The 15,558-nt window shown below is 41.1% G+C and overlaps 1 protein-coding gene across 2 annotated transcripts in view; it reads left to right on the plus strand.

Moving 5' to 3' along the window:
• NT5C2 (5'-nucleotidase, cytosolic II) overlaps positions 1-15,558 on the plus strand; it is a 61,885-nt gene that overhangs the window by 9,664 nt on the left and 36,663 nt on the right. The window contains exon 2 of one of the 2 annotated variants that reach the window (XM_065639482.1): positions 10,506-10,626. In XM_065639482.1, the coding sequence (XP_065495554.1) occupies positions 10,526-10,626 (101 nt within the window). In that variant the 5' untranslated portion in view covers positions 10,506-10,525. Of the gene's footprint in view, positions 1-10,505; positions 10,627-14,492; positions 14,588-15,558 lie in introns of those variants that run through there. The other variant, XM_065639484.1, reaches the window with a different exon arrangement.

Here is a 15,558-nt window from a genome sequence, read left to right on the forward strand (position 1 = left end):
GGATGTTAAGACAAAGGTCTCCTGTGTCTGGTTTGGTTCCACAGTCCTCAGCTCATTCTTCTTTTGGAAAGGTGTTTGTTTTTTTGTCAATGATCTGCCTGTTGTTGGTGGGTAAGATCTCAAAAGGAAGAGAAACTGAGTTAGTATATGAGCATTTGATAAGCTTTTTCTTAAAGAAAGTGGGAAGAGAAGAGAACAGCACTGAAAAAGAAAACTCTTAGCAAGACAAAAAGAGTTCTAACTGGTTTTGACAGAGCAGCTCTCATAATTACCGGATTGTCTTCAGCTGTTGATCTCAGTGTTTATTTTCAGTAACTTTTTTAATGAAGGAGGAGCCAGTGTTCCCCAGTTCAAGTATGCCGGCTTCTTTACTCAGCAGCACGTCCCTTGGCAAGTGTTGTGTCCAGAGCGCTGGGACTCGCGCTGACTCGCCAGCTGGCTGTCCACACCTGGGCTGAGCAGGGACCGCTTTCTGCCAAGGCTGGGGGAGATGTGAGCTCATGTTTCCAGCCTGCGGAGATGGTTCAGATGCTGATTCTGCTGTCACATCTGTTTTTGTAGCCCATAAACACATAAGAGAGGGCCTATCCAGCTTGGAAAATGGTTTGAATGTCTCTAAAAAATCATCCTTATTTTTCCTTTTACTTCTAAAGATTAGAAAAAAGCCAGAATAAGCTTTCAGTATCTTTGCTTTTTCTATAAAATATTCATGAAGCACGGACACGATCTTCAGGGACAAGAGAGTTTTTTACCAGTAAGCATAGTCAGTCAGGAAAGCCAATAAAAATGTCCTCTCTCATCTTTAGTGTTTAGAAGATAAAGAGGACTTTTGGCTGTTAGTGTTATCCAAGCTGACCCAGTTGCATGCTTTCAGAATGACTGTGCTGCTGATCGGAGTTGGGCATCTCAAATACTTTGTCGGTTGCTAGTGCGCTTCTGGAAAGACCCGCTAAGTCTGTATTCGCTTCCTGAAACACAGTGGAATCTGATGAAAAGCGTCATTGTTTTTAAACACCGTGATCTGCTGCCAAAAGAGCTGCTGTTGTATAATCCTTAATAGCAGGTTAGAGTGGCAGTTGTTCCTTGGTTTGAAGTCTGTATGTGAAGGGTGGCTTTCCAGTTCTCTCTCCGGGGATGGCACGTCTCGTCTTGTTCTCTCTGTTTGGGAACTGTAACTCACACAGAGGTGTTCAGCTACTCTGAGTAGGTAACAGGTCCTTGCACATGTTTGAACACCAAGAGTGTTACTTAGGGATGACAAGCTGAAAGGGACAGAAGAAACCAGCAGTCTGCTTTGAGAAGGAGGGAGCAAAGCTCTGGCTGCTGAGTACCAGGGGTTATATTTGTCTATTCTTGCAGGCAAGTTTATTTGTTGCTAAAGGTGCCTCAGGTTGTTCTGATATAAAACAACAGAGTTGGAATAGAAAAGTTAATCTTGACATTCCTTTCTGATTTGCAGAACTCAGTATGTTCACTTCCATGCTGACATTTCTACTTTTGTGTTGTTTATATTCACCTGTAGCTCAGCTAGCATGCTGTCATGCCTCATCTCTTTAGCAATGATACTAGTATTTGCAGATATCAGTCAAACATTGAATTCCTGTTGTGGTGGAAACTTGCATCAAAGCTTACCTTCCAGTTTTCAGCTAAAGCAAACACATTGGAACTCTTAAATATTTTCTTTAGGGTGGACTGGATCAGAGCAGAGGGATCAAATTCATCTGTAGTTTTCAATCTTTCAGGACCTTGTGCAACCAGAGCAACTGCTTATGGGAAAAACAGTGTAAGTAAAATATTTGCATTTTCTTATGGATTTCTTACTGGAATGTAACAGCTGGAAACAAAAAGCATTGAGAACAACAATCTTCTTAGCCAGGTCTGTGCTTGCGATTGGCAGGCACTCAGTTGGACGGCAGTTTGGGAACCCCCAAGCAGAGGTTGCTGCAGGCTGCTGGAGCCCTTTTCCCAAGGAAATGAGTTTCCCAGGGCCCTGGGGGTGCACAGTTCATGCTGGTGTTCGCTCAGAACAGTTTTGTACATTTGCTTCTCTCTGGAGGTTTCTCTTCCATATTGCTTGTGCCTCAGCCTCTTATTCACTGATATGTTGATTTATAAGGTGAGGAAGAGTCACCTGAGGCATGATACTGTGTTTGACTGACCAGTTGTGTAGCTCAGACTGTTTGATTTTTCTTCATTAATTCTTGACTCTGTGAAAAAAAGCTGATTTAAAAATCACCCCTACCCACCCACTGCCCCCTATCCCGCTTCATTTTCTCTCTGGTGATGGAAAAACTACTTCAGAAATTTGTTTTTTCATAATTAGCTGTCCTCTCTGTTAATATTTTTTGTGTGGATTTATTTAATTTCCAGTCATAAGCTCTTGTTCTGTCATTGCTGGGGTAAAGAGCCCTCCACAGTCACACCACTTTCCTGTGTGTAAATGCTTCTAGGCTATTTTCAAATCACCTGCAGAGCCACTCTCTGTAAATTAGCCCATCTTCTGCTCCAGCATTATTCTCTGTCACAGCTTTATTCCTTCCTCAATATAGTCAGTGTCATTCTTGAATTGGTTCAATTGGCTGAAGACAGGTTTCCAGCACTGTTTGTAACAGTGACATATACGCACATGGAGTCCTGCTTGGTAGTCTTGTACATCCAAGGATCATATTTGTCCTGCAGTCGCAGCATTTCTTTGAGAGCTCATGCTTGCCGATTCTTCTCTGTGGCATAGCTCTCGCTCTTCTGGATCAAGTCTCACATTCCTTAAGTATGATCTGCCTTCTTTTTTCCTACTGATGGAACGAGGCACACTAGACTTAAGAGAAATGAAGAACTAACATTACCTCTAACAAACTGTTTGTATAAGAAGCAGCATTTTGGAAATGACTTACCTAAAATGGTAATTCAGCAGGAGATGTTGAGAAGCACAAGCTATATGGAAACTAGAAAATATGCTAATTGGCTCAGTGGAGAATTTGTGGTTTCCATTTCAAGGCAGTAAACTCAATTACAGATAAATGAGAAGAATGGATGGTCCCATGGCACTCAGAGAGGGTCAGATTTGAGGCTTGCTCCTCACAGAGTTGCACTGTGGATTTTGTAGTTTTCCAAATTACTTTTTAACTATCCATAAAATTGATTATAATTAAATAATGCTTGTAATATTTTCAATAACTGGTGCTTCTTGGAGTTCCTGAATGACTAGAAGTCCTGGGATAAAAATGGATGGTCACCAAAAGGAACTCCCAATTTATCTGTTCTGATTTTTAGTGTGTCTAATGCATTTGGGTCCTGGATTATTACTGGAGCTCTAGGCACTATGCAGCCACTCTGGGGATATGGTTATCAGCAGAAATACTTCGATTAAAAAACAAACAAACAAACCAGGGTTTTGTTAAAAATATTTTACCACATATCTGTTATCTGGCCATTACTTTAGCATCTGGCTTTATGACAGAGGTAAAATTCAGCCTGAAATTAAATCTAATCCTGTAATAAGACACATGAGTAGCATTCTCCCTTCTTGTACTGTACCCATCTAGAAATAACCCATCAGTCAGACCATAGCAAAATAAATGTATGACTGGAAATCCTTTACCAATTTCACTAAAAGCATGCTCTTGGGAAAAAAAAAAAGCTGCTTTCTCAATGTCAGCACTGCGGTGATACCCAAGAGAAAGAGCTACCCCTGTTCTGCGGGAGGACTCAAAGCCAGCGTCAGAGATGGCAAACTTGGAGGTGGGAGGGTTGGTACGATCTATGGAGCAAGGAGAGTCTTATCAGTCTAATGTATAATAATCCAGTGGGTCTTTGTATACTGCCAGTGGGAGCTGCTGTGAGCTCAGTGTGTGTGTCCGTGGTTGACCCTAACAAGTTCTTAACAGCAGATCTCTACCTCTTTAATACATTGTAATGGGCTTATAGAATTATCCTGCTTAAAACCAACCTCGACTATTAATTATCATGAGCTGAGAGCATGCTTTGAATTGTATCTAGGAAGTCATTTAGTATTCTAATAGGAAGAGCATATTTTGTCCTTCCTGCTGTCATGAACCTGAAGCCATGCTGTCAGAGAGGTGGCCACCCAGAAGTGGAAGTTCTTGAAGTGAAGAACTTAACGTTAGGCACAAGGAGAAAAAAAAAGTCAATTTTCTGGTTTAAATCATTTACAAGCTTCACTGCTTATATTTGTGGGCTTTCCAGTGTTGCCGGAGATTTCGAGTCATGGACATATTAATTTTCCAAAAGTGTCACTAATTGAAAACACCTTTTAGAAACAATTTGCTGTTGGCTATTAAGCAGAAGTGTTGGCAGTAAAACAGAGTGGTTTGAATTATCATCCCATGGCTGTGGGGGAGAGGGAAGGAACTATGCAAACTAACAGAGCTGGCGTGTAAGGCTGCAATTCAGAATAAGATTGGGGTGTCCTTCGGCATCCATGCAATCCCTGCAGCTTGGGGCGAGTCAGAAGCCAACTCCTTAGGGGCTTTTGTCATGCGTGAGTACAGGTAGGGCTCAGTCTTCAAGAATTTGTAGATGTGATCTAGATACCTAGTGTAACTGATACCTTGACCAAGACTTTATATTTTTGTCTTCTAATTCTTCATTAATCAAATCCAATGTTGCCAACAGATAAGGCTGATGTTGCCTAAAATGTATGCAGCTAAATATCTTAGGATTCCTGGGAAGACTTTGTCAGACTGGCTGGTTAAACATGTTCATCTGTGATGTGTGTTCTGTAACATTCTCTTTGGTTGCGAATTGAACGGGATGTACTTCATTATCATTGAGGGATTAACATACTATCATCTTTAGTGATTTACCTCACATGAATAGTTCTCCCGGGTTTCGGAAATACCACTCACCAGGCTTTTTTTCTCACTAGTTGGCATTTTTAGTTCTAGAAATTCTATGTCACCTTACTTTCTAGCAGCCCCAAGATGTCTCATCTTTGTCTCTTGTCTGCTACATCACTTCGGTGAGTTTGTGACACACAAAGTTTGGATTCGTGGAGTATTTTGAGGGCTCTTCCCTCCTGGACACTGCTTAGTGGGAGAGGAGACTGAAATGGTTGTGTTGAAGAGGAGACTGAAATAGTTTTGAAAAGGAGACTGAAATGGTTGTTTTGAAGAGGAAACTGAAATGGTTGCATGACAAACAATTAAGTAGGCTGCAAAATGTGGGTGCAACATGAGAGAGCCAGAGGTGAATGCAGGGTTTGACCTCTGCAGGGCACAGAAGTCAGGAATGTTTAGAAATGTGTAGAGTTTAGAGCTTGCTAAGGGTATATCAGTGTAAGCATTATTCCTACTGTGCAGTTTCAAGCAGGGCACATATATCAAGGCATGCTTATATTTATGAATCTGGCAGTGTTAAGCATGACATTATATTTAATATACTTTTTAGCTACCTCTCAGTGTCTGCCAGTTGATGCTAAGTATTGAAATTAGAATTCATATTCAAGTGTAGTGCGCAAGGAAGATGCAGCGTATCTCTCTGATTCATCCTGACTGGTAGGAACTCAGACTGATTTTTAGCACAGGGACTGAGGTATTAGGGCTTCTGCATTTGATTCCCGCTTGCTCTGTGTTAGTACCTTCTCTGTGTCTCGCAATCCTTAGCTGACAAAACAGGGACAGCACCTTTTATTGCCCCTAAATGTATTACATGAACGAGAGTTCGTGAAGCGCTTTGGCATCATAGGCGTGAGAGCTGCTGTGCTGGCTGAGGCCAGAGGCCTGCCCGGCCCCTGATCACACAGTGGCAGTAGGAGATGCTATTGAGGGGGATGACACAGTCCTGGCCACTTTCTGCAGTCCATCCCAAGATGTTAAATGCTCCAGAGGATCAGAGGATTTGATGCTAACTGGAGTGGGTTTCACCTCCTCCGATGCCAGCTGTCCCAAGTGTCTAGCCTGAACTAGGTGCAAGCTGCTTCTGCCCTCGGTGGAAGGAGAGGGACGCTCCTGGGAAGTGAGTCACTTACTTTTCTTAACCACCCTCACATGGTTGGTCCTCTCAACTGCAGGAAAAACTGCTTTTCCCCTCCCCTGCCCTGTTTGTGAGGCCAGGCCATGACCTGGACCAGGAATTTGATATGAGTCTTGAACAAGCCAAGCTCGATCCTGCTCCCTTTGCTTTTTCCCTTTCTCAGGATTTAACATGGTTCATTCCTCTCATGCTGAGACCCCACAAAGTCCCTTGTGATGGAGCAGCATCACTGTGGGGAGCCAGGAACTGCTCTAGGCTTGGCAAGGGTGCCATGAGATTTGTCTGCACAGCCACAGCCCCTGACTAGATGCAAAGCTTTTAAGTAGCTAACGTTAGGTGTGATGATTTTTCTCTCTGTTCGCTTTCCTCTGTGCACGTACACGTGTGGGTCGTACTGACAAGGTATTAATGATTCCTGAAGCAGAACGTGTGAGAAGAGGCGGATGTAGTGCATGGCAAATCAGTGTGAGTACGCTACAACCTTGGGATTGGTTAGTGATGCTTTTGTCTTCTGCTATATAAGCTCCCAGATAATATCCAGGGAAAAGTGGAATTGGCACTGCTATTTTGTTCGTCTCTATGTTGTACTGTGTGTGCCTCTGGTTTGGCATTGCATCATCAAAGTGTTAAAACAAACTCCGAAAAAAAATACAAGCAATCCATCTAAGCTGAACACATTGAGTATTAACAGGTGCAGAAATTTCGAACTGTTGGCCAAAATAGATAAGAAAAATAATAGTAAAACTTGAAGGGAGTGCTTTTGGACATGTTGTTTTATATGTATGAAAAAAATACACTATGGATAATACTTGAAATCAGCCAAAATCTGACAATTGGACCCAAGTATATGTCCTGGATAGTAGCTCTGTATCACAGCTTTGAAGCTGAGATTTTAAATTCTTTTTCAAAATAAACCCTGTATCATAAGTGCTATCAGATGCTTAATTAAGACTGAACTGGCGAGGAGCATGTTTGCAGTAAATTATGAGGAGGTGTTCTGACATGCTTTATCTATGTAAAGATTTCTATTTTAATGTGAAGCTATTTACAGATTATTGATTTCAAAAATAGATTTGTAACTAAAGAAAGATGCATCATATTTCAGTTGCTCAGAGTTGAGAATCTTGCCTGGCTGGCTGCCTGCCCTCTTAGATGTTTATTCCAGTGGCTTACAAGTGTATGGAGAGAATTGGCCCTTCTTATATTTCTCTCTCTATTTGGAAAAAGGAATTTGTATTCAGGGACCAGGTCCCATGTCTCTTACCCACACAGGTAGGCTGACTTTTACACCTTTGAAGCATCAGAACAATTTCATTAAAGTTCATGAGACTTTTTGTGTGAGTAAGACTTTTAGGTGAGGAACATCCATCACAATATCTTTTGTCAGTTTTTAGGGTTTCATTTCAAAGCAGTGAGCTGTTGTCACAGTGCCAGTGGAGCCTGCTAAGCTATAAGAGTGCCTTTGAGTTAATGTAATACAAAACTTCAGCATAAGATTTTTTTATTTTATGCTCTGTGAACATTAAAAGAAAGATTTTAATAAATAAATCAGGGCAAAGCCTGAAAGTAGAGGTAATATCTTTTATTAGAGCAACGGGTAGAGTTTGAAAACCTAGACAAACTTGTGTGCCCAGGAGCTTGTCTATTTTTTCCAGCCATACCAGTTGGTCTAATAAAAGATATTGCCTCTGTCTACAAACCTCGTCCTGCCTATGAACTCTGTTCATCACAGCTACAGCAAAATACTGCTGGATTGTTAAAATAATTCAGGCCTTTCTTGCTTAATTATGGAAACTGAGATTTTTGTGGTTGCCTCAGGTCTCAGCTTTTTGAATCCCAGCACACACAAAATGATGCTGTCTGGTTTCTCCTACTGTAGAGGAGGGTTTCATCACATAGGAGCTCAAACTACTAATTTTAGAAAGCTTGTTGTTAAAGGTAGCCTGCTACAATTCTTCTGCCATCTGGGTTTTAGGGTATTTTGTAGGATGCTGTTGGTGAACTATTAGATGTCTGGCTTGGATGGCCATTGGGAACAGTCCTATCCTAGTACCTGCATTAGCATCTCTGATGTGGTGTGATGGTAATGGGAAGCAGATGAAGTGGGAAGAAGGGGCTGGCAGAACAGAAAGTCTCTGGCTTTGGCTGTGGATGTAAATCTTTGAATCTTGCTATGTCTGGCTGGGTGAGCAGAGCAGTGTAGCCCTTCTCAGTGGCTGGAAGCTTGGATTTGGACTTGTTTCAGCTGGAAGACCTAGACCCAGAGCTGCCTAAGAGTCACAAGACCAGCCATGCAACAGTTTTTTCAGACCTATTTAACATGCCTTTTAGAGGCCTTAAATGTTTATATCTTCTGGATCTGCATCTGTAGCTCTAGGTTAGTAGCTTTAAAATAGCTCTGGGTTAAGACCAAGGTGGTGGTGATCTGCACCATCTTGAAATATCCATGGAGCAGATGTTTTTCCACCCTCTGGGGACACAAGCCCTTTCTATATTTTGCAGTCTTGAGGTTGTACCGGTTCCCTCACAGTGCTGCGTGTCTCAGCTGCTGACCTGGAGCCTGTCACTCTTGCACGGGCACTTCTCCTCGCCCACGGGCTGCGGCTGCCATTGCTGCCCTAAGAGGCATTGCTGCAGGCAGTGTCCTGCCTTTGAAGTGGAATAGGTTGATGCTCGCGGGCTGTTTAGTTCTGTGCCCTGTGCTGCCTTCCATCTGCCTTTGCGCGCGGTTTAAATAGCTGGAAATTACTTATAAGCCCTTGGTGGCCAGGGCCTGGGCTATTTTAGAAGCTGCTTCTCCCTGTATGCCCTGTTGTGGAAGTTGCGGCTGACTGCAATGGCCCGTCGACCTCTCGCTGCGGTGACCTCCTCTCCTGGGTGTGTTGCAGGGAATTTGGGGGGGAGAGCTCTCTGCTCTGGCATGTGGTCCCTTGGGCAGCCTGCCAGGGCCTAAATTTGGTGACCTTTAGGCTGTGGCAGAAGATATGTTTGTAAACCTTAGTTATAGTAACTGGGAGGCACACAGAGAATGCTGAGGGAGGGAGGAACGTATTTTTTACAGATGAGCTGTTTGCCCTCTGTTTGATTTTTTTATGACCAGCGGCTGGAAGGTAAATAGACTAACAAATGCTGTTACAATTGCAACTGTTGCTCTTTAATCAAATTTAAAACTAAAAAATTACACAGATTTCCTCTAGGAGAATGAGCATGTGTGTGACCGCCAAAAGTGCCATGACTTCCAACGCTCTGGTTTGGACACTCTCTCTACTTTCTACTTTGGGGAAATAATCTAGTTTCCATTCTGTAAAATGAGTGCAGTCATATTTTAAAAGTATCTAGAAATGGTTGCTGTATCATTGCCCTTGTCGCTTGTGGGTGGTTTTGTTTCCTTTGAGGAAGAGCAAACAAGCCAAGTCCTGCGGTCCAGCAGTTGTGTGGGTTACACAAGAATGTGGTTTCACATTGTACCTAACTTGGTATAACTGTGGGATGCGTCTCCCACCCCATTCTTTGCACCGATACTAAAGATAGCATTGTGACAGGTTGAGCTGGGTTCAGCCTGCTGACTAGTGGTGAACTACCCAGTTTTTGTTTGCTTTTGGTTGGTTAGTGTTGATGGGTGAGGACTTGGACTGGTGAGCTGAACTGACTCACCACGGGGCTCCTTCCTCATCCCACCTGGTGCCAGGGATGCAGCAGGACACACATCTGGCCAGAGGAGGGGGCGAGCAGGATTGCCCCATTGTGCTAATAACACAGTTGGCAAAGGGACCCCTGTTTCGTCACGGCAGGGCCTTCTTGACGAGAAGGACTGTCCAGTGGTTTGGTTTTGACAACCAGTACTTGTGAAGGGGTGCAGATGTTTGTGAAGATCTGCTGGTTAATATGTGCCTTGCTAGTGTTACAGGTTTGCAGTGCGTTTGTGCTCTGTCTGAATGTGGCTGACCTGCAGAGGACAAAAGATCATCTTTCTACTTTCCTTCCAATTGTTTCTGCTCATTTAGCATCAGTTTGGATCTTTGTCTTTGCTTAGAGATCAAATGACCAGAGACAAGGCTCTTTATTTTTACCTTGTGGTAAAAGTAGCAAGATTAGTCCTGCTGGGGTTTGTAGGGTTTGCCCTGCTTAAATTATTTCATGTATAAATGGTAGGTTTTCCATCAGCTATAGCTAATGCATACTAGTAACTCTAGTGTCAAAAAATACCCCTTTTCAGCAGTGAAAACAAGGTCTCTGTTTCTAAATGCGTTTTCACCACAATGGATAGGAATGTCTTTGCAGTGGAAAAGCACTACGTGCTATGTGGCAAAGCCTTCCTAGCTCTCTGTTCTAACACCCTATCTCATTAAACATCTCAGAGGAAAGCATCTTTCTTGACCTGCAAACTCAAATCATTCCACTGACTACTTTGCAAGACTTCCTGCATGACATTGCATCTCTTCATACCAGGAAACAGACAACTTTCTGATTAAAAAAAGCTGTGAACTTAAGCTTTTCTCTTCTGCCTCTTTCAGAAATAAATAAGCATTTGAAGATGACAACCTCATGGAGCGACCGACTCCAGAATGCAGCAGATCTCCCCGCAAACATGGATGGGCATGCTCTGAAAAAGTACCGCAGGGAAGCCTATCACCGGTAAGTTGTTCATTTAACCCCAAAACTAAAAGTGCTGAGGCAGAGGGACATAAACTAAGCATAAAATGCACGTCTTGTTTTTTGCTTGTTAGTTAAACAGAAAGGTTGTTCGCACCTTCGTTGCAGAAGTGTTAGTGGAAGAGAACTTAGAACGTAGCATGGTATTAGCCTGCAGGAATTTACTATCAGTAGAGCTGAGATACATGTACTAGAGTGGGTGAGGGCATACTTTCTTAATGCAGTTGAAAGATTAATCAAAGTTAAATTTTGGGATACAGGCTTTCAGGTCAAGAAATACTCAGTGGCAGAGATGTTACAGTAATTATTGCAGTTCAAACTGGCAGAGCATAGCCTTACACACTGGAATGCACAAATATGAATAAGGAGGAAATCAAATTAGATCAGAAATTAAGCGTTTGAGAATTGTTTCTAGTATGGTTAATTGTGTGTGCCACAGGAGAATGTAGAAGCACTAGTCAAGATCTCAGCTTCATTTTCTGTGGTAGGTGTGCCTGAAACCATCTTTGCTGTAAAACAGTTACAGTCTGTATAAATAAGATAGAATATGGAATAAAATAAATGGTATCACTCTCATTTTATAGTTTGGGAATCAAAGTACAGACACTAGGTTGTTTTCACAAGATCACATTGGTTTCGTTGAGCCAAGAATTTAGTCCACAGCTCCCAGGGTTCCAGGCGTAGAGGACAGAAGATGGATGCAGTCTGTATCTTTATCAGATGTCTGGATCGTTACAGAGTTAAAAACAACACCATCTAGTAATTGTCAATATTCTGTTTGTGGGAGGTGTATCTTCAAAGTTTAGCTTGTTTAGTTTGAGAAGTCATGCGATATGATGATCAGAGTATATTCAGCAGGAGTTGGGGAGATGTATGTCTGATATAGAAACAGAAAAAAAGTCAAATTTCCCAACCTCGTGCTTAAGTGCCATGTTGCATTTGTGATTCATATACAGTGGTATTTCAGAGAAAGTGTTTTGGAAGTGTTAGGTATCTTTTGATTCTCCAAATGGAGTATAAGTAGAGAAAAATGCCTTAGCATCACATGATAGGCCAGGTTTGTGCAAGTTTCAATGTCTAAGGCTAAGTAGTGGATGCTGTGATGCATTTCTGAGGCTTTCCAGTTTCCAGTGAATATGTTTGGGCACATGTCTTAAGTGGTGGCATTTTTTGAGTCAGCCTGTGTCAGCTGGTTTGTCAGATATGGAGATGTCTAATGAATGCAACTATATATAGCATGTAAAAAGGGATTTTATACCATTCTCTGGCAAAAAAATCTTTACCTTGTTGAAGTCATTGACAGGTTTACCTTTGTGTCATAATTTTACCTGTGACTTTAGTTGTGTTACTCCTGATTTAAACTGATGGAAATGAAATCAGAATAAGACCTATTTATTTATTTTTTTCTAAGTATTTCCTCAGCTTTTGTTATGGGTAGGTGCTGACAGTCTGCTAAGTGTTGTACAAGGTCCAAAGGAAGCAGTACTTGTCCTTAAGAGCTCATACATTCAAGTCTTCATCATGTTTACCCTCATGTAAAGAATCTTTACTTTCAGAAAGAATTTCCTTATGGAAGATGAGAGTGTACTCATATAAAGGAGGGTTTCCCACTAGGAGCTGGGATCTGGTAGTCCAAAATTAATCTGCGGTACAGTTTAAGTACTCCTTTTTAGAATCTAGGAATGTGTTATTCAAACATATTGAGCAGAAAAGTTGCCAGCCCTTCAGATTTTCATGGAAAGCACAACATTGGAGACACATGAAGCAGTTTTGAAACTACTACCCTCTTTTAAAAAGAGAGAGAGAAGGAAGGATTGAGAGAGAGGGAAGGAACAGGAGAGAATGAGAGAACCTGATGCCAAGACTGTAGTATAAATCTGTGCTATTAATGGCTTTGGTGTACCAGTTTCATGGGAGTTATTTTGATAATCCAGTATTGTAAGAATCTGAAACAACCTCATTCCAGAGGCAGCGTTGTCAGATGTCTATTTTTGGTATTTTTTGTGATCCTAGTGTTAACAGATGTGATTTTACTTTAAAGATAAGTGCAGACTTAACATGATAGAATAGGACTGAAGTTATTTCCCCTTGTTGGTTTATATTTTATTTTTAGTTTTTTAATAATTGCTCAGATGTAGAATATGTGTGCTGGTCACAGCCATCAGTTCTAGGGTGTGAATTTGTTTCAGTGAGGTCCAAGTATGCTCTGACTCTTGGATGTTGCTGAAGCGCTGCCAGTTTTATGAAAAAGAAAGATATAAAAGACAAGGCATTCATTGTCAATATTATTTTCTTTCCCTTTCTCTTTCTCTTTTTCTTTCTCTTTGTTTTTTTGTCTTTCAGTCTCTTTTTTTTTCTGTCTCCTCTTCTTGTTACTCTAGCATCTGAAGAAAAAAACCCTTGAAAACATTAATCTAAAGTGACTTAGAAACAAAAACAATTAAAAAGACAATTGAATTTAAAATGATTTTTTTTAACCTTGAAGTTGGTCTCAGTGATTTTATGGGCCCAATCAGGAAGGCTAGAGGAGCTGGGCAGCTGGGCCACATTTACAGGTGACCATAACTGGGGCCGTCTTTTGATACAAGTGTCGGAAGCCCAGTTGGGCTCAGTCATTCATTGGGATTTTCTAAATGCTGTTAGTAGTTTTTTGAAGTGAAATTTTAAAAACTTGTTTCACTGTTTGTTTACTTCATGCTTACTTAAATATCGATGGAGATACCTAGAACAATTGATTCAACTTTCTGGTTCTCTTGAACTATGCCTGATCTGATGTACTTGAATTTTAAATGTTGAAGCAGCATAAAATAAGGGGAAAAGTTTCCAATCCGAGAAAAATAATTTACTTTAAAAATGAAAATGTTCTTGTAGGCATGAAACTTTTAAAAAACTATAAAAAATTAGCTCTGAAGATGCCACTCTGATAGTCATATTTTATTCTGGTTGTTCATACCAGGAGTGTGTTTTTTCGGGTATTGCCCTTATTGTATTATACTTGATGGATGGATGTTCAGCATATAACATTGTTGCCAGAACTCCCAGTTGAGACTGGTTTAACTGGTGCAATGCATACTGACTCAGACTATGATAACTATATGATAATCATGTCTGAATGCCATAGGCAAGAATGTTCAAAATCAAATATTTATAGCTGTTTTCCTCTTGTAGCTGTTTTCATCCCAAAAGTCTTGCTTGGTGTTTGAATCAGTTAGTATAGCTGCTTAAGAAATTAGAGTATTGATGTCATTGATGAATTAAGCAAAGCTCGTGAATATGAACACATATGCTGTAGAGCTCAAAGGCCGTATAAACAACATCAAGAATCAGAAAAATCTGTAGGGGAGGGGAAGTGGTGAGGTTTTATCCTCAGGGTATTTCTGATGACTTTAATTAAGTCTTTTTGGTTAGCTACTGTTACTATCAGCCACAAACCTCGTTATACAACATTGTTGGAGCCTGTTGGAGGTGAGGTCTGAAGATGGATTAATATACAAGCTAGATGTTATTCATTCTCTAGCAGAGGTCACTGGTAAGAGGATACTGCATTACTGTGCTATTGGCAACATACATTTTAATTCAGAAATAAAATGGATGTGTAGTTGTTAGTGGCTTTTCCTTAGCGTGAGTGGTTGTGAGGCCACCTCCCTCGTGCGCTGCTTGTTGACTTTTCCGGGTAGAGGATAATCACTAGGTCATTTGTTCTGGAGGAGTACTGTCATTTAATGTGATAGTAATTAGGCAAGAACTAGGTTGACTCTGAGCCATGAAATTGCCTTAGTGTCTATTTTTTAACTTGGAGTGAGCACTTCTAGGCACCCTCTGGATTATCTCACATAGCTCTTTAGGGTTTAAATAGCAACCACATCTAGTTAAAGCAAATAATGGAAAAAGTTGGTGTTCCATCCACTCTTGTTACTGACAGTTACCAAGATCCAGGAAACAGGTATTTGCATTTACTTTTATTTGGTGCTTTTGGCTTAACAGGACAGTAAGGCTGAGATGGCCTTTTGGTTAAACATACAGACTTTGGGATGCTTTTACCATTTTGCACCAGAGTTATTTGAGACTTCTCGTCCTGAACGTGGGGTTTCTGTTGTTTTAGTTTTGTTCTCTTGCACTGTTGTTTACTGGCTAGTGCATGGGATGTGGCATTGTGATTCCTAATCCTAATTCTCCTGCTGACTCATCACAGAGTATTAAATAAATTGCTTCATAGTTTTGCACTTCAATTTGCTTTCAAAGCATCTTATGGTAGTAACATACGTTAAGTGATTTAAACTGATAATATATGCTGAGATCCTGGTAAAAAAAATGGTATATACTTTAATGATGACAAAGCAGAAGGACTACCAATTGATTGGTTTGATTTCTAGGGTTAAAGATGTATTTTAGTTTGTTTAAATGTATGAACTCTGGGCTATTGACTGCTAATCTTGTTTCTTCACTTTATTGATACTGGATCATCAGTGATTGCAAACAGGTGGAAATGTTATATAAACTAAGGTATGAGGCTTGAAACTTTATCTATTTGTGTAGCTATATATAAAGTCCCTTTAAAATGATCAGTTAGTCGAGGTGGCAAATGAGAAAAATGCCTTTATCGGTCTGAAAATGCGCTTTTAATCAGGCACGTTTGGGTAGGCGATGTGTGGCATTTTGATGTTCCTGTCGATGAGGTGGCTCTGCACGCACTGCTGACAATGGTCTGTCCTCATACATCTTTGTGCAGCCCCCGTGGACTCGCGCGGTGGCCTGTGCGCAGTGGAGGGCAGCCTGTGGCTCTGTGTATTTGTTTTGCTTTAGTGCTTTGGACATTGGAGAGAGGAGGGAGAGGGAGCGTTAAGGCAGCAGAATGGACAAGCTTATGAGAAAGCAGAACACTTGCCAAATTAATAATAAAGAAATTACATCGAA

The sequence above is a fragment of the Caloenas nicobarica genome, chromosome 7, assembly GCF_036013445.1.
Source record: "Caloenas nicobarica isolate bCalNic1 chromosome 7, bCalNic1.hap1, whole genome shotgun sequence".
NCBI classification, from domain to species: domain Eukaryota; kingdom Metazoa; phylum Chordata; class Aves; order Columbiformes; family Columbidae; genus Caloenas; species Caloenas nicobarica.